The 25,533-nt window shown below is 34.8% G+C and overlaps 4 protein-coding genes across 10 annotated transcripts in view; 1 reads left to right on the forward strand and 3 right to left on the reverse strand.

Moving 5' to 3' along the window:
* Positions 1-13,412, reverse strand: part of LOC111506683 (solute carrier family 35 member F3) — a 74,931-nt gene extending 61,519 nt beyond the window's left edge. For all 7 annotated transcript variants that reach the window (XM_074177385.1, XM_074177390.1, XM_074177384.1 and 4 more), the window contains exons 1-2: positions 13,261-13,412; positions 7,724-8,033 (exon numbers count right to left, since the gene is read on the reverse strand). The gene's annotated coding sequence lies outside the window, so the exon portion shown is untranslated. The remainder of the gene's footprint in view (positions 1-7,723; positions 8,034-13,260) is intronic.
* Positions 20-2,770, reverse strand: LOC111506678 (protein disulfide-isomerase A3). Its single transcript, XM_023161830.2, has 2 exons — positions 296-2,770; positions 20-239 (listed from the first exon to the last, which is right to left on the reverse strand). The coding sequence occupies exons 1-2, from the start codon at positions 1,658-1,660 to the stop codon at positions 126-128; spliced, it is 1,479 nt and encodes a 492-aa protein (XP_023017598.2). The 5' UTR covers positions 1,661-2,770; the 3' UTR covers positions 20-125.
* Positions 12,552-25,533, forward strand: part of YL-1 (Vacuolar protein sorting-associated protein YL-1) — a 33,722-nt gene continuing 20,740 nt past the window's right edge. Inside the window, exon 1 of the mRNA XM_074177391.1 lies at positions 12,552-12,572. Coding sequence (XP_074033492.1) covers positions 12,567-12,572 — 6 coding nt within the window. The 5' untranslated portion in view covers positions 12,552-12,566. The remainder of the gene's footprint in view (positions 12,573-25,533) is intronic.
* On the reverse strand, positions 16,850-18,724 carry LOC111506767 (uncharacterized). Its single transcript, XM_074177399.1, has 3 exons — positions 18,476-18,724; positions 18,054-18,342; positions 16,850-17,132 (listed from the first exon to the last, which is right to left on the reverse strand). Exons 2-3 carry the CDS (start codon positions 18,329-18,331, stop codon positions 16,976-16,978), a joined length of 435 nt encoding a protein of 144 aa, XP_074033500.1. The 5' UTR covers positions 18,332-18,342; positions 18,476-18,724; the 3' UTR covers positions 16,850-16,975.

Consider the following 25,533-nt stretch of genomic DNA (forward strand, 5'->3'; position numbering starts at 1 on the left):
TTAAAAAATACTAACTGTATACATAGAACGTATGATTTTATATTTTGAAATGAAAATGTCAGTATCAATAACACCCATTGATCATCAATGCAAAGAAATTAAATACAAAACTTCCTCGTCATTGGTCACAATTCCGTCCTAACCACCTTCTTTGGTTTACCTTCCCTATCGTACCCTTTCAATTCATAGGTAGCATACTTGGCAATGAATCTGATCAAATCTTTTTCCTCTAGTTTACCCTGAAACATCTTACGTTCAATTATCAGACCCAACATATTTCATTCGAAACACTCACCCTGTACCGGAATGGCTTCTGCTTAGACCCAATGGGGGCCCAGTACATGGTTGGAGTATAAAGCTCTTCGACTTTGTACTCCTCAGGAACATCGTTCTTGTAAGCGTCCATTGCCACGAATACGATGTTTTCGCTGCTAAATGATTTTGCCAGGCTTACGTATAAGGAAGCCAATTTCTTGCAAAGAGTACACCATTTGGAATGGAAGCTAATTATAGTGTCCTTTTCGCTGTCAACCACCAAGGATTTGAAGTTCTGTGCCACTGCAATTTTCACCGATTCGTTGTTAAATGCGGGAATAGGCTCCGTTTTCGAAAAGAAAGGCTTCAAACTGTTCCCAAGGAAGTCCCCGACAAAATTCTCGAAGTTGTATGAGGAAAATTCTCCCACAAGCACGTACTTATTCGTTGTACCGTCTTTTGCTATCACCACAGGCTTGTCGAGGTAATCAAGATCGGCCAGTTCTTCCTGGAAGTCTTCAGCGTTGCTCATGGCGAACGTCACGTTCTCTCTAAACATGTCAGCAACTTTCAAGATTCTATTCCTCCAGTACTGCGTAGTTTGCGGAAAGGTTTCGAAGTCTATGTCGAAGTAAACCACGACCAATGGGTATTCGAAGTCTTCAACGTTGTCCTGGGTCCTTCTCCCAACAAGCCCGTGAGGGTATTCCTTGATGAATTGCTTGATAGTTGTTGGATCTGCCTCCCCGGTGTATTGCAAGATACTAGGTTCGTATTTGTTGTGGAGGTAGAGTGGTCGAAACATCAAGATGTCGTTATTGACTTCCAGAACCTTCCGAATATCTGCTGATTTCGTGTGAGCGTATCTGACTTTGTTCCTGTATCTGTCGGCGACGTTCAAGAAAGCTAATTTCAAAGCCGATTCTCCATTGAACATTCCCACCACCGCAGTTTTGTTTTCAGCATACAGGAAGTCATTCAGGTCGTTAGTCGTTTCAAGTTCCGTTGAAGCCGGATTGAGGTGGGACTGTATAAATTTGGCGATATCCAGGGCTGTTGCCCTACCCCTGTAAGTTTCAGAATACTCACCGTATCGGAAAACCTTCAGTATTGTATTTTCGTTCACTCTGAACCTCAGGCAAGTCTCTTCGCACTCTGGTGCAGAGCAGTTGACTTTCAGAAGGGTCAATATGGAGTTGTTTCTGTCCAAAATGGCGCTTGATTTCTGGTACTCTGCATACATCAATTTATATTCTTCTGACCAAGAAATGAAAAACATGACAAAGACAATTCTCTGTTCTTTCATCCAGGAATCAAAGTTATTTTCGGTGACATCGTATTCTTCTGGTGCGATTTCGTATAAGAGGAAGAGTAAGCACACTACCAATATATCGGGCAACTTCATTTTTTGTTATAGGTAATAAACTGACAGCGAACGTCAGTGGGCCATTTCAGATCTCTGAGGAGATTTTTGTTTGTTGGGCTTACTTGAGAATTTGAGAAAAAAATAACTAGCAACAGCCCAAGGCATTGACTATTACGAAAATACTTCACTACAATTTCCAAAGCACTTTGATAGCTAAGACAGTGCTGGGTGAAATGGGTGTTGAGAAGCGTACCTATCAGCAAAAAAATATTGAAATTTTAGACGAAATTTTTGAGAGATTTTCAATGTCAGGTTATTATTATCTTCACAGATAATGAAAGTCAATACAACAAACATTTCAGTTAGCCACAGTCAAATTGTAAAGCGGAAAGTTATGTAGAGACTTTTAAACGATCCTTCAGAAAAATTGGAACACGCCCGGGACTGCATCTGTTGAAACAAATTAATTTTTGAAACTTTGAACGAGAACAAAATCTTTTTCTACGATATATAAAATGTCTTGGGACATTTATCGGTGAAATAAATTATTCTTCAGTTCAGAAACTCAGTCAAACGTGCTACTGTCTGAGGATTCCTTACGGAAGCGCTAATATCTTCATTGCTAAAACATTTTATTTTGCTAATTTGTACTCTCATGCCCGATATGATATTTTTGTAAATTATCCCCCATAGATATACTTGTGATCCAGCATCAGGCAGCGATGTTTCGATTCGCCAAGGTCTCATCAGTGGTGCTAGGCTGAACCACTTAACTGTTCTAAAAAACTCAACTGTCCTAAAAAGAACAAGACAGAAAACGAATGTCGGTCGGTGGTCATTGTCGATAAGATTGGCTATGTGACTTACTGCCTTGGGGAGCCTCGTTTATCTTTGATATTGGGTTTCCTTTCAATCCCATAGATGGCGTCTTCGTAGGAGGAGTTTTCATCACCTTTACTTTCAGGCTTCTTTTTAGGACAATTGAGCACCGCTGATGAGACCTTGGTTGAAACAGCGATTTCTGGTGTTGAATCACAAGTACATCCTTAGGTAAATTCATTAATTAGAAAGTAGGCATACAAGTAGGTAATATGTTAGAGTGTAAAACTTGTGCTTTAGAAGTAACATTCAGTTTACCCTTGAGAAGGTTATTGTATAGCGAAACACGTGTCGCGGTTTTTGTAAAACCCTTTATAAAAAAATCATACAATAAACTGTATTGATTAGTTTGAATTTGTTAGTCACAATGATAAAAAAAAAATGTTCTGCACCATTTATTCATTTACCATAGAAATTACTAATAAGTTTCATAAGTAAGTTATTATATTTATATATGAATAAAGTTCCCCGTTACATTCCCATACACCATAAACTTAAGTACATATGTATATGTAACCTGCAGACCACGGTCAACAAACCCCGAAAATAGCTTTGACACATGTATATTGTTGAAGATATTTGTTCTACTTATTGATATTCGTTCATTTATCGTTTATCAAAAAAAAATCCGTTTTACATCTTTTCAATGGACAAAAATGAAACAATTTTTTTCACAATGAGCTATCTAACAGGCAAACTTCAACTATTGGGACAAAAAATTGAAAATGAAAGTGACAAAACCAAATATTTCAAATATTAAATAAAATTGTCATTTGGTAATTGATTTGGACGTTAAAAACAACTATGTGTTAGGTAAAATAAGTCGGACGTAAACTGTCCACCTCCGCCCAACTTTTGAACGAGGCAACACTGTTCAGTTTTTGAAAATCTGACAAATCGTTTCTGATTAATTAGCAGTTTTATATTTAAATCTGCAAACAAACAAAATATATCATGATTTCAATAAAAATTACATTCAAAACCCACTCCTATTCATTCCAATAAGTGTTCTAAATTTTTAATTTTCACTTCCTTTCAATAAGTCTGTATATGAATTCGATTTTTTACATTATATGTTACTGGGGTTATTTCGCAAGTACTTCTTAGTCTATTCATCTAAAAAAAATCAACGCACTCATAACAGGTGAACTAGCGGGCCATTCTAAGGGATCATCTTTGTCTACTTATTGGTTTTGATAACTGACAAGCCCAAATGAGTTTTAAACTGATATTATATTTCCTACTTATGACAGGCTGGTGGGAGAGTGGTTAGATGACAATTATTCAGACCAGTGGTAGGTCGATGTGGTCCTTAAAATGACCCGTTAGATAACCAGATATATAGCCCTTGGATTTTTTGTGGAAATTTGTAAAATCATACAACTATAGTCTAATCCTGAGTTTTAAAGAACTTCAACGAAATTACCCCACAAACACTAAGAACTTGTAAACAGGCTTCATTATTGTCAGGAGAAGTTTTCATAAGAATGTTTGAAAAAGGTGAATAGTGTCCCCTCAGGGAGAATTGATACAATTTTTTTTTCATTAGAAAGTATTAAAAGTTCGACCTTTATCCTGTTCAAAAATAAAGAGGTGGAGGGAACTTTTCACATGTGCACTGTATAGGGAAAACTATAAATTGGATTATTTTAGAAATTCTGCAGCATACGTGGGTATTTAAGAAGTTGGATTGAAAATAAAACTGAGAAAATATTTTTGTTTTGAATGTGAACTTTCGAATGTTATAATTTTATCTTAGTGCCAAATGCCAATATGCACGCTGTCAGTTATTATTTTAGGGGTTTGCAAACGTCATTTTTGACATAAAACCTCAAATATGTTGAAAACGCGGATATATATTTAATACACAAAATCTGCACAAACGGATTACCACCGTTCACATTATTACGTTTTTTAATTTTCAAAATTTCTCCACGTATAGTTTTCCATATACAGATCGATTCAGTATTTGGTAGAACATCCAGTATTACAAAAATATTGGCCCCCTAATGAATAATAATACTTAAATTATTCTGAACAGATAAATATATTGAATTTGAAGCAACACCCTCAAATTCAGCTTATGCCAATCTGGCTTTTCTTCCACATACAGGGCATTCGTAGTTATCGTTCATCCACTTTCTGATGCACGTTGAATGAAACTTATGTTTGCATCTCAATTCTTCTATAGGCTGCAGAAACAGTTGACGATAACATATTTTGCATTGTGTTTGCCTACAAAAAAGCACTGATTACTTGTAAATATTTTCAAAGTATTTTTCATTGGAAATACGATACATTATATACTAAACATTGTGTGCTGTTCATTGGGGTAAATGGGTTGGGCTTATTGAATGTAATTTTTTTATGTTTGTTTATTTATCAACTATGATTTAAAGAGAGAATTGTTGTTTTAGTTTGGTTGGACATTATGTTATGAATGAGTGTATGTATATGTTGTAGTGTATTGTTTGGGAAATAGAGAAAATCGGTCTTCTCCCCCACTGATTCGTCCCTCCTTATGGCCGACGTTATGTGCCGATGGTACGGGGGGGAGAGCTCGGAGGAGTAGGGGTTTCCTTGACAATGGTGGCGCTAGACAGAGGGAAGATGCCTGTTGTAAGGCCATTGGGCTAGGACAACGAAGGCAAAGGCATTATTCATGTTAAAAAAGTAATTAATACAGTTTATTGAATGATTTTCACTATAAAGGGTTTTACAAAAAGCTATACAATAGCTTCCTCAAGCATAAACTGAGAGTTACTTCTAAATTCCAACCATTTTATACTCTAACCTATTACCTACACGTCTGCCTAAATAATGAATCAACCTGATTCATTATTCATTCTGAATTCATTAACTATATCAATAAATTTTTCGAAAGTATACCTGCCATCATTTTTACCTGCCAATGAACAGATTCAATAATGGCAAATTATTCAATTCCGTTTGATCGTTCAGAAGATGTTGAGAGTTTTTGAATTTGTTCATTTCCATACTCTCCAACAGGTTAAGTTTCAAACATTTCTTCTGGAAATGGAGGGGCTTGTATTCATGGTTGAACTCATGTTCCTCTGAGATTAGATGACTGGCATATGTGGAATTTATTTTTCCATTCTGGAAACTATAACTGTGTTCCTTTATGCGGGTTTTGAAAGCTCCTCCAGTTTGACCTATATAAAACATCGGACATGACTCACACGATAATTTATACACTCCTGATTTTTCTGAAACTGAACTTCTATCTTCCTTATTCTTAAAGTGCATGCCTAAGTTGTTGGTTTTAAAACAACTTTACAGAAAATCTGAAATATTTGTAGTGGGTTGGCCTAAGTGGGTTAAGGTTCTACAACATTTATCCTCTTCTCTTCGAATTGGGTAAACTTCCTTCAAAGCTTGACTGAATAACTTTTTTGATAATAGAGAATTTATTAGACCGCTATCGTAATCATTGTTGACGGCTATTTGCTTTATTATATTCAGTTCTTTATTGAAATTCACCTCTGACATTTTATCAGTCTGTGAATCATACTGTTGAAAGCTGCTACCTTTTGTTGATATGGGTGAGTGGACGAATTATGAATGATAATATCTGTATGTGCCGGTAGGCGTGCGGTACGTTGCCCATTTTGATATAACAATTTTTTTGTTCATTTAATGTCTTGGAGGTGACAGTACGTTTTTAATCGAAGTACATTAGGGTTGAAGTTGTTATTAACTGCAATTTGTTTAATCAGATTTAATTCTTCATTAAAACTCTCTTTGGACATTGGTATGTTATAGTGAGTCTGTGAATCATACTTTCGTAAGCTGTTGATTTATGTTGCTCTGGGTGATTATGATAGTTGTTTATAACTCTGTCTCTATGGATTGGTTCATGGTAAATTGTGAAATTGTGTTTGTTATTAATTTTTGTCATCGTGAGGTTTATGGATCAAGTAACGAGTCAGTCAATTCATAATCCATATGAAAAATAAAACTATCAATAGTGCGATTATTCAAAAGTATTCAACTATATATCTGAACATGGCGCAGTCGGTATGATGTAAAGTTTGATCTTTAAAGGGAAGATGTTCAATGTACACTCGGTTCAATATCATATATTGGCAACAGTGGCACTGAGATATAGAAAGGGTAATTTCAATCCAGGGCTTCATTCCATTGAAAATGGTTGTTCAATTTCTCCATTCGGATTAAGCTTCCGTAAATCGAGCTCCGGAATCTTGGGTAGCAACCAACCGTAACCGTACCATTAACTGTAGTATGTTATTTTCTTCATTTATTTCCGGTACCGAATTAGAAGGATCGATGTGCTGATCGATTTTGGAATATCGAACAATAATCCACTGACAAGATAAGAGGACAATCAATCATGCATCCATTCATAGAGTGAGTGAAAACATCGACGACTGAAACATAATGCAGTCAAGCTGCTTGAAAATGATTCCATGAAAATCAGAATTAATAGATAAGTACCATTCTGATCATTCACATATTAATTTCAATTTAGGAGTCACCGGTTTCAGCCTGTTTGGCATCGTCAGTACCGGGTAGACGGTTCTCGATTGAATACAAAATGTGAAAAACCAAAAAGGTACTTGATAAAAATAACTGCGTAAACGCAAGCGATACATAAGTGGAACAACCAATTGGTGTGACACCCAAGTCAACTTGCTAAGATTTTGTCAATGTTAGTGGTTTGGCCAATCAACCGACAACTGCGGTAGCAGAAATTTGGGAAGCTATCCTGCAATGATACTGGCGATTCGAGAAATATTCGATTTGGTTGACTTATGGAATTTGGGCGGAATGATAGTATTTAGTGAACACCCCTTTATACAATTTTTTCTACAATATCAAAAACCATCAAAGATCTCTCACCTTTGAGGTCAGTTCTTTTTGAACCAAATGCTGAGAGCGACCTCAGGTAAACTGGGAGGTGTGCTTTCGTTTCAGAAAGTTTTGTAAGCTAGATATAGGTGTTCAAAACTTGATGAAAGATGGTGCCTTATGAATTAGTATGATGCCGATAGTTATTCTTTAAACTCAATAAGTGAACTTGTTGCAAAATACTGTAAAATGAATCACATACTCTAAAATCAACTGGAGACGGTATCTGATGCTATTTGAGGAAGGCACCAAATGTAGCATCAAGCAAATCATATTGGTCATCTGATTTGCATGAAAATTTTTCAACTGAAAACAGTATACAAGGTAAACTACCTTTCTTCTGTTTCTGGTTCATTGATTTCGCTAATTGATATTCCCCTCCTAGGTCTAGACGAACTAGGTTAGCCGATAACATTGTTCAGTGCATTTGCAGTAGTAGCAACGGCCCCGGCTACTGTTACAATTCCATCCAACACTTCCGAAAATGACGGACCTGACGAACTTGATCTGCGTCTTCTCTATCATTCAATGCAGCTCCAACTGCCACAGTCGCGATTCCTGCTATTCCTACAAGTCCGGCACCAATCATCAAAGCCAGAGTAGCATCATCGTTTTTGTTTCTTCTGTTGGACATTTTTCGAAACTGAAAAAAATCAAATGAGAATATTACTTTTGTTTGAAGGTGATTGACAATGTTTCATGATGAATTTCACTAGTTCGGACTTCCATTGTCTACTATATAAAATGATTTGAAATCCCTGAAACAACTAAAAATGAAGAATTAAAAATGAATAGCTGAAAATAACAATTATATTAAGCAAAAATAAACCTGAAATGAAATAATAGTGAAATAACCTACAAGTAAAAATATAACAATTGACTCAATAAAAATAAAGGAATGAAAAAGGAAAATAATAAAAAGTGTAGAGATTCCAAGTCACGTTAGTTCACGACGTTTCGATTGTTAGTATCTACAATCGTCTTCGGATGATGACTGGACTGATTCCTCCGAGAGATGACTATTTATAGGTCGTTGAAATACTTTCACTTATCCCTGCTTTCCATTTTCCGCTTCGCTGATTCCGTGAGAGATGACCGTTTTGGCGGGAGTTGGCCATTTTTCGTTTGATGATGGGTTTCCATATGTTGCGTATTTCTACGCTGGCCTGGCTGAATACGTTGTTGGACAACATGTATGCGGCTTCCTTAAATTTTCTCCTAAACCAATGTTCCTCTCTGTGCAAGATCTCAGCTTTGGACCACTCAATGTTGTGTTGATGGGTCCAAACATGGTCTGCTATTCCTGATTTGCTGGTTTCCCCTCGCTGTGTGTGCTTCTTGTGCTCGGCAATGCGAACATTCAATGACCTCTTAGTTTCACCAATATAGGATTTTCCGCACTCACAGGGTATCCGGTAAATGCAATTCTTGGAATCGCAGTCCGCGTTTGGGGGCATGGTTTTCGTGAGGCTGCTACGGATAGTGTTACCGGATCTGAAACAGGTTCTGATGTTTTACTTGGAACCAATTCTTCTTATCCTCTCCGATAATCCTCTGATGTAGGGAAGTGCAAGCACTGGTTGTGACGGCTTCTCTTCCTTGCGAGGTTCCTGCTGTCTTTTAGCTAAAGTATTTTCTACCATCGCTTTGGAGTAGCCATTCCGCTGAAGATCATTTTTGATGATGTCTAGTTCCTTCTCGAGACCTTCCTTTGTATTATAGAGCCCAAAAGCACGGTCTAATAGAATTTTGATGATTCCTCTTTTAGTCGATTGATGGTGGTTGGATTCGTAGTTCAGATACTGTCCCGTATGAGTGAGTTTTCGGTATACAGATGTTTCCCACTTAGTGTCGGTCCTCTTCACCAAAACGTCTAAGAATGGCAATTCGTTGTGGATTTCCTTCTCCATTGTGAAAGTGATGGAAGGTCTTACGTTGTTGATGTGTTTCAGGAAGACGTCTAGTTCAGTATTCCCATGGTTCCATTTTATGAAGGTGTCGTCAACATATCTCAACCAGACTCGAGGTTTCTTGTTGGCTTCTTCAATAACCAGAGTTTCAAACCACTCCATATATATGTTGGCTATGACTGGTGAAAGTGGCGATCCCATATTGGCAGTCCCTCATCTTGTGTAAAGAATTCGTCCTTCAGTTGGAAATAACAGTTTCGTACACAGCATCCTAGTAATTCCATAATTACTTCTATAGGTAGATTCGTTCTTTCTTTCAGGTTCCCGTCTTCGGATAGCTTTCTCTGAATGATTTGGAGTGCTTCTTCGACCGGAACGTTGGTGTAAAGGCTTTCCACGTCGAAACTAATTAGTTGATCATCCTGTGTAACCTCTATTGACCCTAGTAGTTCGACAAAAGGCCTTGAATTCTTCACAAAATACGATGTTTTTTCTTGAAATGGTTGTATTAAGGAAAGTAAAATATTATTTTTATTTATTCAATTGTTATATTTTTACTTGTAGGTCATTTCACTATTATTTCATTTCAGGTTTATTTTTGCTTAATATAATTGTTATTTTCAGCTATTCATTTTTAATTATTCTTTTTTACTTGTTTCAGGGATTTCAAATCATTTTATATAGTAGACAATGGAAGTCTGAACTAGTGAAATTCGAGAATATTACTATTATATTTCGAAACATTCCCAACTCCCAACTTGATACATGGCGAATGTTAGGCAAAACCAAAAATTATATGATAATACTGTTTCAGAACACAGGCATAATATAATAATCTCATGACAAGCTAGAAAAATCCCCTCAGTATAATGCCATTACGTGATTCAATAAGCTGCCAAATGTAGTAAAAATAATCAAAAGTGACAAAGTATTTCAAGATTGTGTTAAAACTATGCTATTAGAAAGATGCTATTACAATTACCAAGATTTTTTAATTGATAATCTCACAAACAATCAAATTCATAGTTGGCGTAATTTTGTTTAGATTAAATTGTCTGAATGGTGTAAAATGTTCACTAAATTTGTGTATATGTGTATATATGTGAATATGTGTGTATATTTGTATATCTATTTTAATATAATATAATATATATATATATATATATATATATATATATATATATATATATATATATATATTATATATATTATATATATATATAATATATATATAATATATATATATATATATATATATATATATATATATATATATATATATATATATATATGGTTTTGTTTAATATATTGAATGTGAGATCTTATTGTGTTTTGATTTGTACTTGTTCCTCGATAAGTGTTGTTGAATTTATGGATGTTCAAATTTTCCCAAATGTCCATGCGGTTTCCCTTGTTGATTTGTTTTATTAGTTTTATGTAGCGGCCCCCTACAACGAGGTTGTCAGTGCGATAATAGATGTGTTATTTGTAAAAGTCAATTTGAGAAGACTGGCCCCATAGTAGAAAAATGAATTGTTTTTATACAAGAAAAAGTAAATGAGAAAACTCAAGATGGCAGGCGTCAAGCAAGAAAGCTGTGCCCCCGGACGTAGCTTCTGTTCACTATGGATCGAAAGAGTACGGCCAAATGCGCTCGAATGAGAAGCAACGTCATAAAATTTGAGAAAGAGAGAGAGATTATGATCAAATATTGAATTTGAAAAATTACTTGTTAGTTATGAAGACCTATGATAACGGATATCAGATAACGCTGAGGTATTCACATGGTTCTCAATTCGTGTGACCTTGGATAAATAAATTACGCACTTAAATTCACGACTGATTAGTAGAGATGATTGATGGGATTTTATTTGCGACATGAAACTTTTTCCCCAATCTGAATAAATAACAAAGAAATAAATACCAAACTGTGAAAATTAGCAAATATTGAGTGAGGACAGAGTTAAATAATAACGCTTAATCAAAGTATACGAGTACAAGGAAATAATACAACCAAAGTAAAATGTAAACTGGATATATACATAGTTACCTGATATAAGAATTGAAGTCAGTGAAATTGTCACAGATTTTGCTAACGCAAAAGCACGAAAAGTAACTTTATTGTAATCACATACTACTACGATCATCCTGTGATCATTCGTTTTTAAATAACTTCAAAGTTGTCCTTTTTTATTTGTAGCACCTTCTTTCTTGAAAAATAATTTTCACTCGTGTTATGACGACGACAGGCCAATCTATCAAAAAACGTCAAATGTTTTCACAACAATTTTCAAACTTCCCGGCAAGAAAAAGTTTTTGACAGATTTGAATTGGTTGCTTTTGTCACCATGTTCACTGTAACTAATTTCTTGACAAAACAACAATATTGAGCTTACTGCAACGCTTTCCAGCGAGATTCGGTTTTCAGTCGAGCGTATTGTAGGAACCTATTCCATTTTGCCTGCGGGTTTTGATACAAAAGAGCCCCACGGTATTAATTGAACACAGGCACTTTATGGGCTAAAGCCGCCCCTGGAAAAGAATATTTTACTGGAATGGAAATTCAAAAAACTGATCTCCCCTGACAATATTTCCTACATACAAGAATTTCATAAACAAAATGGCTCTGTTGTGGTGGAAATGTAGCAGCTAACCATAAGAATTTATTAAGAACCTTGAAAAAGTTTGTTTCGGGTAAATGAAAAACAAAATTAACCAGTCAGAGCGCTAGAATTCGTCCATAAAATAAAGTTGCAAAAAGTGATAAGTAAGTATTTTTTTGCCAAGTTATTAGACTTTTGAATATTCACAACACTATCTTTGGCATTGAATAAATATTTATAAGAAATATAATGTAAATGACATTTGACAAATATGACAACTTTCAAGTGTATTATTGTTCATAAAAATGTTTTTTTTACTAATGTAATTTAATTTCAATTGATGTTTGTCATCATGAGACATTTTCATAACCATTTTATAAATTAAAAACCTGAAATTCTCATCTAATCTTGAATTTTTTCTACTTGTTTTGGCAAAAATTCAATACATTTATGAAAGTGTCCCATTCAAGTAGAAAGTGACGCAAGCGGCACGATGGTGGCGCCAATCCCAAGCGCTCAGACTTAGCATGAGTATGATCCCCCCAAGGAGAATTTGCCTAGATCCGCCCTTGCAGAGAAGCATAGAAAAATTAAAAACCACGGACCAGTAGGGAGTTTATTCATTCAGTTTCAATGCCTCAAGAGTCATGACAGCGATAGTAAATGATAGTAAGTACATACAAGTGAAATAATCATCGAGTGATATTGAAGTAATAGTATTTCTGGGGTTGTATTCATTACTGATTGAATAAAGTCATTAATTCAATAGTGTACCCACAGAGAACTAACTAACTTTTTAGTAAATCGTGTGTTGATGTTTAATTATTCAATGACTATTTTGTAACTGTTTCTGTGAAAAAAATCACTAACTCCGTTTTCCAAGTAGTTTGATACGTAGACGAAATACGTAGTTGAAAGTGCTCATCTCATTTTTGTAAATAAAACTCATTTATTAGTTCTAATCTAGTTTTTAAATGAATTTTTTGTTACTAGCTAACGAGAAAACTATAGAATAAAGCATGTAAGCTTAAAATTTCAAAAATGATTGTCATAACATTTAATACCTCTCTTAGACTTCCGATGCTGAAAAGAATTCAACAAATATTAAAATTGGAAGTAACTACCTAAGTAAGCCGTTTAATCGCTTTGCAAAATGGTGAAATTGAAATAATTGAAACAGTGGAGGGTTGAACCTTCACGCTACAAGGCACTTCGAACCACTATTAAGCATATGGTAGAAAAAAATTGTATGAGAGTATGAAAATACATATGATAGTTTCTAAAAGATGAACATTTGTTCAAAATACATTATATTAGAATATTCACTTTGAAATTAGGCCTTTAAATAAAAACTTACGTGGTGGTGACTGATGTTGCTGCAGGCGAGTTGTAGAATGAATCTTGAATTAGGGACTTGAGATAACAGGTATCAGGTATCGATGGGGACTTTACAGGGTTCAATTAGTGTGACGTTAATTGCATAAATTACGCGCGCTAAAATTTTCGGCCGAATTTATTCTAAAAATGGAGAGTCGTCAAGTGAATCTTTTTCGGCATCTGAAAGAATTGTTTCAAGGAACTTTCTGCGAGTGTAGTACCTTTACCTAAACATTGCTCTTGTAATCTTGTAATTAGGCTGGAATTCGTGCAGGTTGGGCTTCCCAGATAATGAACCCACCCATTGGGTTTAACAAAAATTCAAATTTTTCATAGGATTGAAATCAAACCTTGCAGGTCGGGTCTGTTATTCTTATTTATTGTTCTGTGCAATCGAAATTGGCCTTTTAATTATTTGTATGGTTGCAATACTCGTTTAGTTAGTTTCTATGACATATGTCATAAGTTAAGGGTAGTTCATGTTGGAACGAACATCGCATAAAAAGTGCGATTTAAAATGGCGTCGTGTTTATCGTAAAAAAGTTGAAGAAATTGAACTTTTTTGCGATTTCCGCAAAATGTTTTACGTCAACATACAAAGTAGTTATATTGCTTTGACTCCCGTTTTTTAAGCCCATACATCGAAATGAATCCGAAATGGACGAATGTGTCAGGTTATTCAAATTATATCAACTTTACCGTAAAAAACTTCATTGAGAAAACCCCATCTTCATAATGGGAAATATTTTCAAAAATAGAAGAAAATATGGAGAATATCACAATCTTGTGGCTGAAATAAATGAGAATTAGTGATCCAGAGAAACATTTCAACTATTTCACTCTCTCATTATTCAAAAAATTATTGAATTTTGTTGGCCCCTCTTTAAAGGAATCTAATTTTGCAAAAGAACCCCTCGCCCCTGCAGGCAGTAACGTTAAGATAAGTGGTTTGAGGACACGCTTCTATGAAACAAAACTTGAGAAAATTGTTAGTCCTATATTCTGATACGATGGGGTCTGGTCTTGAAAGTCATAATTCGTATGAGTCGTATGACATCATTCAGGTTCGTATAATAAAATTTAAAATTAAACAATGAAATCCCTAGATATTGCCCGCTTCAACATGAACATGTTATTATGACAATTGAGGCAAGTTTGCGGAACCGCAAAAATATCGCAATCGTTCTAATATGAACTCGCCTTTAGTAGTTGTAGAGTTGTAGACGTATCGCTTATGTTTTAATTTCATCCATTTTTTGTCTTGTTTATTTAACAAGAAATATATTAATATTGTGCAATTGGTGTTGATGTTTATTGACCTCTCAGCGGACGCTGCGTTGTGTAAACCAACTCTGTTCAACAGGGTCTGCTAGATATTAATCTCGACAATTTTTATCATGTCTCACCAAAATTGAAAATAAACCTTGCAGGTTGGTAGGAATCGTTGCGGAATGGGCCTCCTAGATGAAAATCTCGACTAGAATAATTATTTTTGGTTGGTGTCTTCAGAATATCAAGAGTTTACTACATAAATAGCTAATTGTGATGTAAATTACGGTGTAGATACAAGTATATATTTTGTATTGAATAATGAAAAACGTAATCAATAATGTTGTCTGTAGAAAAAATTTGAAGCACTAAGTCAATATTTGTTTGAAGGTGGTGGACAATGTTTCGTGGTGTATTTCATTAGTTCGGACTTCCATTTTCTAATATAATATAAATTGATTTGAAATCCCTTAAAAAGATTAACCGAAAATAACAATTTTATTAAACAAAAAACTGAAATTACAAAGAAATACCTAACATACAAGCAACAACACCACAAATAAAATTTGAAATATTAATAAAAAGCTGAAAATTAAAAATATTATTAACAAGAAATGAAAAATTAAAATTAAAAGATTCCAAACCAAGTTACGTCACGACGTTTCGATTGTTAGTATCCACAATCGTCTTCGGGTAATAATAATAATAATATTAATATATTTCAGAAAATGCTCTACATTTCATAAAGAAAACATCAAACATGAAATGAAACAAAGTTACACACTTTCTACATAAAGGTTTATAACTTATCTAGATATTCCTCAAGTGAATAAGGTTCTAACTTGATCAAAAGCTCTTTGACACCTGTTTTGAATTTTTTCAGGCCCTCTAACATTTTAAGTCTCTGTGCTAATTTATTAAAAAACCTTATAGACGCATAGGATGGGGATGCCTTTTTGACACTGTCAATTTGTGAATCGGAAAAGATATATTCATATTGCGCTTGGGATAATTATGACTTGGTCTAGCTTCAAAAAGTTGTCAAATTGTCAACATATGTATAACTTTGGGTCAATCTCATTTCACGCGTCAAAAGCAAATCGATTTAAAAACCAAAGTTTCTAATAATCTGTATCTGTCCTTTTTACTTAAAACACTCCTTAGACGTGCCACTTCTACACTTCCACAGGATCAACATAATCTTATTGTTTATTTATGATTCCAAACGTTTTGTTGGACTGGGCGTGACGTCACTTTTACATATATACCATTTGTGAATCACACAACTTCTTAGCCACTGCGTCACAGCATCATATATCAAACCCAACATTTTAACATGGGTGAAACTCTGTTCACCAACGCATCTTTTTATATTTGTCATAACAAATTTCTATACTGTATTCTGAAGTGAAGAAGTTCAAGGCAGTGGTTGGACACCGATGAGCTACCCAGGCACTTACCAAAGGCGAAAAGCCACCCAAAAAAAGAGCATGGTTACTGTATGGTGGACAGCGGCTGGTGTGATTCACTATAACTTTCTGCAACCGGGCCAAACCATGAACTATTGTGAGGAAATCGATCGTCGAAGTTCTGCGTCACCCATCATACTCTCCAGACCTCTCGCCTACCGACTATCATCTCTTCAAGTATCTGGTAGAACCTTCGCCAATCAAATAACGGCCTTCTTCGACTTCATCGAATCCCAAGCACGCAAATTTTATGCTGAAGGAATCAATAGACTTGTTACGTTGCACTGATTCAAATGTTGCTCATTACGATTAAATTAAAGTATTCACTGAGATATTGCAGTTGAAAGTACTCATAAAAACAAACAAAACTTTTGAAACAACCTATTATATCCATAGTATTATTGAGGGGCAAATGTACAAGTAATATTAAAAGAAATTTAAATGTTTAGATTTCCTTCTAGTGATTACAAATAATCAATAATTGCTTCATAATATGTGCAATTTCAATATATTGTTATTGTCTTCATTATCCCATGAAACAGTAAATGTTTATGGATAGGGATTGAATTAACTAAACGTATAAATTTAGCAAAATAATGAAATATTGAACAAGAAAACACAAGTAATTAATATGAGTGAACAATCAATTTGTTAATAGGTATCAAAAACTGAAATATAAAAAATTATAAATAATTAAGAAAACACGAGTAGAATCATCAATATGGGCAAACAGTCGAATGTGAAATTTTCCTTAATATCTTCTGGCTTCATGAAAATCATATAATCCTGTATTTTTGTTGGAACATTAAGTTTCCAAAATAAATCAAAATATGCGTGTGAAACAATTTTTAATAATTTTTCAATCATTACACAGATTCGGCAGAAGTAAAAAGTACATGGAATATTGATTAGTTAAAAAACATTATATTAACCATGACCAATATATGAAACAGCTTGCTAGTTAATACTTATTCGGCATATAGGACAAGTTTTGTTGTGAGGATTGGCTTCCATCCATTTTCCGACGCACGCTTCATGGAAAACATGTGAACATGGCAAATATTCCACAGGAAGTATACTCAGACGTCGAAAGCATATCCTACAACTTTTTTGCCTGAAAAGAAAATTGAAAATTGTATTTACTAGAAAAGAACCATTCCTCTTTTATAATTATAAGCTGTATCACTTCCAGGATATATGTGACAATTTTTGTGAATCTCCAATAAACTCAAATGAATAAAAATCAAGGGAACTGTCAATATATTCAATCTTTCAAAATGCATTTTGCAAAATTCGCAAGGAACCAATTGGACAATGATTCTTGAGCGTGTTTTTCTAGAATCAAAATCCGGAAAGCATTTATAGAATTACCACAAAACTTAGTTCCGTAAGATATATGACTATGGAACAGTGAGAAATATGCTAACACAACACATCTTGACCCAAGTCTCTTCAAAAAAATAGTTGAATGGATAGTTTTTTTAGTTGGTCAATATGATCCGTCCATTCAATGGGCTGGTCTAGGAAGGTACCTTAGTTTCACAAAGGTATTACGCTGAAAGAGTCCCTGAATCATCAAGTGTAAGGGAGAAAATCACATACACCATAATGATGACATTAGTAAATTTACCTACATCAATGAGGAAAACTAAGCACCACTTGAATTTATTGAACATAAGTAGTGTTCATTCTTCTTAATTAAAAGAAAAAAGCCCTGTCTTAAAGTCAGACAGGAATCAATAGCGTGTGCTTCCCTCCTAGTAGTTGCTTAATCCTAATGTGCTCGGGAGCCCCCTGTATGTGAAAGGAGGCACTGAATATAAAAAAGTGAATGAATTGATGTATTGTTGAAAAGGCCAGTGAAAGATATTATTACTTATTATTACGTTTCTGTATGTCTTGTTAACCTCTAAAAATAAAGGGCTTTATATAAACTAGAAAAATGATAAATAATGTCCCAAAAAAAGTAAAGGCTCTTTTACTATGTTCAATACAATTTAATGAATATTCTTATGTCAAGATGGAAAATACTTACGGCTGTCCATCTACTTCAGAAGATGCAGTAGAAGCTTTGTCGAAATCTTCTTCGAGGTCTACTTGTCCTGATGTTGTGTTGGTCATCATACGTGAAACACTACTTCCTGGACGAGATGGGCGTGTAACCTGATTAACACGTCTTCGAGGAACAGGACTATACTCAGCAGGTTGATTATTCATTATAGTAGCAGCAGCAACAGCAACTCCAGCTAGGGCTGCAACTCCAGTCCCAACTATCCAAGCCCAGTTGTTGCTTTTTCCTTGGTTTTCAGACATTTTTCAAAAAACTAAAATGAACAAATGGAAGAATGTGAAGTTCTAAAATGTTAAAAAGTATCCATAAGGTGTATTTATATTTGTAAAATATTTGTTTTATCAATACCTGTATTTGAATGATCATGCTCTTAACAAAAAACTTACCAGATTCCTAACAAAAAGCACTGAAAAAAAATTAGCAAAAAACCAAAGTTAAAATTTTGAAACAATATCACAAAATGGCTGCGCTGCGAATCTTTGTGGTAGATAGCCCGTGGGTACCGGAGAGAGAAATGTACTCGCAGTAGGGGGTGACGTAAACTTGTGCACGAGATGAAATACAATCAGGGGATTCACAGAAATCACACAAGCTCTGTATAGTCTGCTCAACCTACGACTGCCATCTAGTGACGTAATAATAAATACGGAATGGCATTGAAGATAGAACAATGGCTCTAGCAACTAAAAAAAGATGAAGAAATTCACATTTTGACATTAACGTCACTCATAAATTTGTCGTCAGATGCTACGTCACGATGTTTTACATGTGAAAGTTTTGGGATTTGATGTGTCACGTTATGCTGTAACGCAGTGGCCAAGAGGTTGTCTGTCCGCAGATGGAATATATGTAAATGTCATGTTACGCCCAAACCATTTTATTTTATCTATGCTTTTATCAAATTCATAGAAACTATAAATTCGCCAATATTCATTCGCTTTTTGTCCTCACCGCAGTTTTTAAAAAAAAGTCTTTCATTTTCCATTATCCAACTTTGTTGTTATCCTATCCAGAAAACGTTTGTTCAAATTCAAGGACGTGAACATATGGGTCCTATCAATAAAAATACAAATTATATGATCTCCCATACTTTCACTTCAGAAACTAGAGTAAATTCTATGTAATCCTGCTTTGCACTCCACTACTCATCAAGGGAGATAATGAACATACACCAAAGACATTTATCCTGAGCACATTCTTGAAATGTCAGAGTACCCGGTATCATCTATTCGCCTATTCTAGCATCATCGAATCATCGGAATTTATTTTTTATTTCGGCGATTTCCTTTTCATTCATAAGAGAATATTTTCATTGTTCGAAATTATGATTTATAATTTATTTGAAATAGACGGGAGGGGAGTTTTGGAACCGATATCTTCGAAAAGGATTTCGCTCGGAGTATTCTATAGGTACTGTATAATTACCTTTAGAGTTAGTTGCCATATGTAGTTGATATTTGTATTGTCAATTTCTGAGTTGTACCTATCTATTTACTATTTGAAAGTGGTTGTCATTGTATTCATTTTCAATTTAATTTTCCTAACATTCAGTTTTACAGTGAACAGTGAATGTAACAAGTGACAAATATACAAAGTAGTAACCACCTCAGAATGTTCTCCCCCCCATGCCCCCTTCCGGGTTGAGTGCCCTGAAGTAGAAACCCCCCCCAGCTATTTAGCGAGGAGAACCTACTACCCCACTACATCCACCCCCGCTCTCCGAGCGGTCCTCAACTTACTGATGGGCACTTCAGCAAAACTGACATCTGACCTCCTTTAGTCGAAAGTCAGCCTTTAGGTGCTATTCTATTTTTGGGCCCCCAAAAACTAACCGGCGGCTGTTGTTTTTAACGTCGAGCGTTACTCACTGAATCTAAGGATAGTTGAATCGCGATCGAGTTGTTCTGCGGTGAACTTGCTGAAAGAAAGTCTGATTAATTTGCTTACCGGAGTCGCCTGACGGCGACTCGTGGGAGCGGTCGTAGATTCTACTTTGTCGGCCTTGGGTGTTTGTCCATTTCTCGGAATCTGGGGTCATCCATGTTCAACGCATCGTGTATATCGCGTAGCACTGGGTTGTTGTGCGATCTGATTCTATCGAACACGCTTTCTGCGTGTTCTCTCACATACATGTCCACATATTGCGTGTCCAGGTCTAAGTATCTGTATATGTATCTATTGGGGATGTAGTACGGTGCGTTTACGGGGGCCCTTACGCTCGCGTTCATGAACGACTGTATCTTCTTCCTGTATGTCTGTGCGCACTGGCCAGTGGCCCCACGCAGTGCAGGCATACAGTATTATGGGCATGAGAACGGTTTTGATCATTAGCAACTTCACTTTCAACCCCATGTTGCTTCTGAATGTTTTCCAGATGAAATCCTTACCCGATATATTCGATTAAATAGAAATACCAGGGTTGACAACCCTGAATAATCCATCAATTACCTATGTTATGACGTTTTTTCACAAAGTGAATCTGATTTATGGAATGAGAGTACAGCGAACGTGTCACGAGAGGCAGCACTAGTAGAGACAAACATAAACTGTTCACATGTAAAACAGTGTCATTTACGTAATATTAATTTATTATTTAAAAATATAAATCTGGTATAAAAAATTATTTTGTGCTAATATAATGCCAACAAAGCATTGCTGTTTTGCGAATTGTACGTCGGATAATCGATATCCAGAAGAAAATTTGTTTTTTATACCATTTATAAATCCTCATATCAATGAGGTTAGATGTAAAAAATGGATACATGCTTCGAGGAGAGTGGATTTCACAGTGCAAAAAATAAATATTCATATGTATGCTCTAAACATGAACTGTTAATTACAATTGATTATAATGAGATATAACCTCAATTCTTTATTAAATTATATTCATTTATTATATTTAATTAAATTTATTTCATTACCATCTATATTTGATTCATATTTCACTCGGAAATAAATCTAAGATAATTATGAATTTCAAATTTCTTTTATTAATAACTGTCTACTAACCCGTCTATTAATTCACTTTTTCCAGTTACTTTTAAATTGCGGCATGCAAGTCAACGTTTTAATTTTACAACATTGTTATCCTTTACAGCTGCAAATTTCAGTTTTGCTCCAGGAATATTTTCTTCTATTAAAAACATTCTTTTTTAATTATACTCTACCATATGTTTTATATGAGGATTAGGCAATGTTTATCTACTAGTTCTGCTAGCGAGTGATTTTTCGTACTTCAGGAAAAAGGTTCATTTCGACAATAATAAAAAGCAAGTTCCAAAAATAACCACTTCTTGACCGGTATCAACCAAAATTTTTGACTCGGTTATCTGAAAAATATATTATTGTTAGTTACATTTGGCCGCTTATTTTCAAGAGTAACTTTCAAGGTCTCATGAGTCTACGGATGAAGATAAAATTCTCAGAGGGCCTTAATTTGAAAATTTTCGTGAACTGACTATGAATTGCTTTACTATTCATTCCGACATAGTATGTTGGCATCCACAATTGAAAAGGTGATTGTAAAAAGGACACCTGAGTAATTTTTTTTTGAGATTTGGAGTTGAGTACAGTTTGGTTCTCTAAGGGTAGATATCCATTTTGGTGTAAAAAGGGATCTCATTTCATTATAATTGGGTTTTTATCGATGGAAAAAGGAAACTTCAGTTGAGCAGGACTAGTGTAAATTGCATCTGAAGATCATGAACAAGTTGTTTTAATATTGTTGGTTTCAAATTTCTTACTTATTTTACAGTAGGTTTCTTTATGTATTTAATTGATAATTAACCAAATGAACCTTATTTATTATTTTCATTGCCAAAATGATAATTGATTATGTACAGAACTGTTCTGGGTGTGACTGATCTCAATATGAAAAACTATTTTCTAGTAACCAGTCAACAACTTTTCCATGAGTATTATTCTCCATTGAAATATCTGATAATTTTGCATGTCGAATGCTTTTTTTATTCATGCTACTTTTCACACGTTCACTTTGCTCACCACTGCTTTCAATGCTATTTGAAGATTTTACTTCTTGAATAGACGTTTGAATCTCCATAATAGCAAATTTTCTTTCACTTTCTAAATGTTCGAGTTCTAATTTTTGATGTTCCAATACTAATTTTTTGAATTGTTTGAATTTCAGTTGCCTATCTTCTCATCCTTTCCAAAGTTGATTTCTGCCTGCAACTTCTTCAATTTCAATATTTTCAATTCACTTGCGGTTCGGCTTCCTGACTTTTGGTAGATTTTGATAACTCAACTGGTGTATATTTTGACTGTGGGATGCCAGCAGTGGCTCTGCTAGTTCTTCAAACAGCACATTCCTATCGTGACATCATTTAATTGGAATTTTACAAATTTGACAGCAGTTGATATTTTTCTTCTTAGAATTCGGCTTTAACTTGAAAAGGGACTGAACAAAGCTCGAAGGAGCAAAATGGTTGGGCAAACTTCTTAGTTTCGGCAAAACACGTTTAAACTATTTTGCTTTCTATTCAGAAACAAAACTGACAGTAACATTAGGTAACTATATAAGATTAATTCACGACACTATCAATGGTTTTTGTATTCCTCATTACCTGAACTCGTGTCTTGTTGTGTTTCATGTTCGAAAGTATTAAATCACTTGGAAAAGGTTATTAGAGAATTAACTGTGATTTTCTTTGGAGCCCGGTAAAGTATGTGAATATTCCTTTTCAAGTTCTGATGCAATAGCCACTTTATAATAGTCGATGCGATGGATGAACTCAAACACGGGGAAAAAAAATGTATATGAAACATAAAAAAATACAATTTTCCAGTATAATTTTATTCGATGAAAATAAAGTTACCAAATAGATTCATCACTAGAGCATATATTCGAATTGTTACCTAAAAATTAGATTATATTTGGAGTACCTACTGGAAAAATATTTTTGAAATTCGTCCTTTGATAAAAATGAAAGAAAAGAATGAGTATTTATGAAAGTCCCCTGAATCAAGTTTTAACAAGTAATGGTCTACATTCATTAGTCATCTTTTATTCCGATAATAAATGTCAATATTGTCTTAAACTCTACTAAAAACTCTACCCTGAAAAGAAAGCTATAGAAAATTTACCTCTTCATCTACCTTTCGTTAGTGGAGCACAAAAGTAAAAAACCTATTCAAACATAAAAACTATTTTGTGCCATCAAGTTTCATTAATAAATTCATTTCTCCTTGCTACAGAGGAGGTTCATTCGTTTTTCTTGATATCCATATTCTCTGCACTTTCCAACAGCAACCAAATCCTAATTGCATTTCAAGTATCATGTCATGACAAACTCTTCCATGTGTGCATTATTTTAATTGCTTATATTTTTGCAAATTAAAGACTATTTTCCCCATACGTTAATATCTCGTTATGAGATATTTTGAAAACTTCTTCAAAAGATTTAAAAATTGCTACCTACTACACGGGCTGAAAAGTATCGGGCCTAACACATAGATTGCGCTAGTTTTATTGCATTCACCGCTTTTTCAGTTAGTATTAACCTTCAACAGAAAGCTGTTGAAATTTCATAATATTCCACTCATTAGTTTGCGAATTATTGTGCTAAGAGTGACACTACTGTTATATTGAAAACAATGAATCGAAAACAATTTCGTGTTTTAATTTTACACTGCTTCTTGATGGGAAAAAATACGGTTCAAGCGAATCGATGATTCAAAAGTGTTATAAGGACTCCGCTCCATCAAAAACAACAATTAAACGTTGGTTTTCTGATTGACTCGATGAAATTAAACGTTGGTTTGGTGACTTCAAACGTGGTAGTAGAGATACCGATGATGCAGAACGCAGGAGACGTCCAAATGAAGCAGTAACACCAGAAAACAAAAAAATCCACAAAACTGTTGGAAAATTCTGTTAAAATCTATTTTTCCGAACCAGCAGTCGCCCCACCTACGAACGACAACTCTCAAAAGCCGAAACTTGTGCGAGCTAAGGACTAATGAGATCCTACCTCTTAACGTGTGATTCCTAACACATTTTTAATGATTGAATAGTGAAGTTGAGTGAGTTAGCTGACATTGTATAGATATCAAAAGAATGAGTTAGCTTTAAATTGCATGTGCATTTGACTATGAACGGGTACCGCGCGAGCTCACTGTTGAGCAAGATTCTGAGCAGTGTTTGGCCATGTTTAAACATAACAAACCGGAAGTTTTGCATCAATATGTGACAATAGATGGAACATGGCTCCATCACTTCACTCTGGAAACAAAAAGATCATCATCTGAGAGGAGAGCAACTGGTGAACCTCGCCCTGAGCGCCCGAAAGCACTACAATCGACAGGAAAGGTTATGGCCTCGGTATTTTCGGATGTGCGTGGTGCAATAATCATCAACAATCTTGAGAAGGGAAATACCATCAACAGTGAATAGAATATAGCGTTATTGGGGCGTTTGAAGGCCGTTTTTTTGCAAAGAAACGACCGCATATAGCAAAGAAAAAACTTTGTTTCAAGACAGCGCACCGTGCCGCAAGTCAATCAAAACAATGACAAAACTGCATGAATTAAACTTCAAATTGCTCCCACATCCACCGTATTCCCCGGATTTGGCTCCTAGCGACGTCAAAAAAATGCCCACAGGTAAGAAATTCCGCTCGAATGAAGGGGTTATTGCTGAAACTGAGGCTTATTTTGAGGTAAAAGATAAATCGTTCTACAAAGGTGGTATTTAGAGCGGCGCTGTAATGATTGTATGGCTCTTGATAGAGATAATGTTGATGAATAAAGCCAATTTTGAACAACAACAAAAAAGTTTTTTTTCAGGCCCGAGTCTTTTCAGCCATGTTGAACTTATGATAGACAAATAAATGAACAAGCAAAACTTTATCTTTCAATTGAATTCACGTTTTCAATTTGCTTATTGCTTATAAGTATCAAATATAGAAGTTCATTCCTGTTTGACAGCATTCGAACGGTCACAGTTGACGTATATACAGGGCTATTCAAATTCGTTCCTGTACATGGGAATCTCGTTAACGATAGGAGATAGAGTGTCGGTTAAATTGTGGCAAAATTGCGTATTTTAGAGACCTATTCAATGATGTGAGAAAATCGAATATAGCTCTTTTTGTTCTGGAGTTATACAGGAAAAACCAAAAAATCCCAAATTATTGTTTTACCTATATATATTCTTTATTCACAGACATATTGAAAATCTGTCCACATTTTGCTATTGGCATTTGATGTGGGCTATCAGAATATGTCCATGAATTTTTATACAGGGTGTCATCTGACTTGGGCAACCCCCATCTTTGAATTTTTAAATACGGACCTGTATTTTTTGTATCGCCGACGTTCACTTTAAATTTTATATTTTGGGTTTTTTGAGTAATATTTGATTATAATTGTGTTTTTCGAGAATTTTCTTTCTTCATTTATTTATTGTCCTTAACACACTTATTTG

This window comes from Leptinotarsa decemlineata, unplaced genomic scaffold (assembly GCF_025532065.1).
Source record: "Leptinotarsa decemlineata unplaced genomic scaffold, Ldec_3_MD MMD2_tig00002974_RagTag_RagTag, whole genome shotgun sequence".
Taxonomy (NCBI): Eukaryota; Metazoa; Arthropoda; class Insecta; order Coleoptera; family Chrysomelidae; genus Leptinotarsa; species Leptinotarsa decemlineata.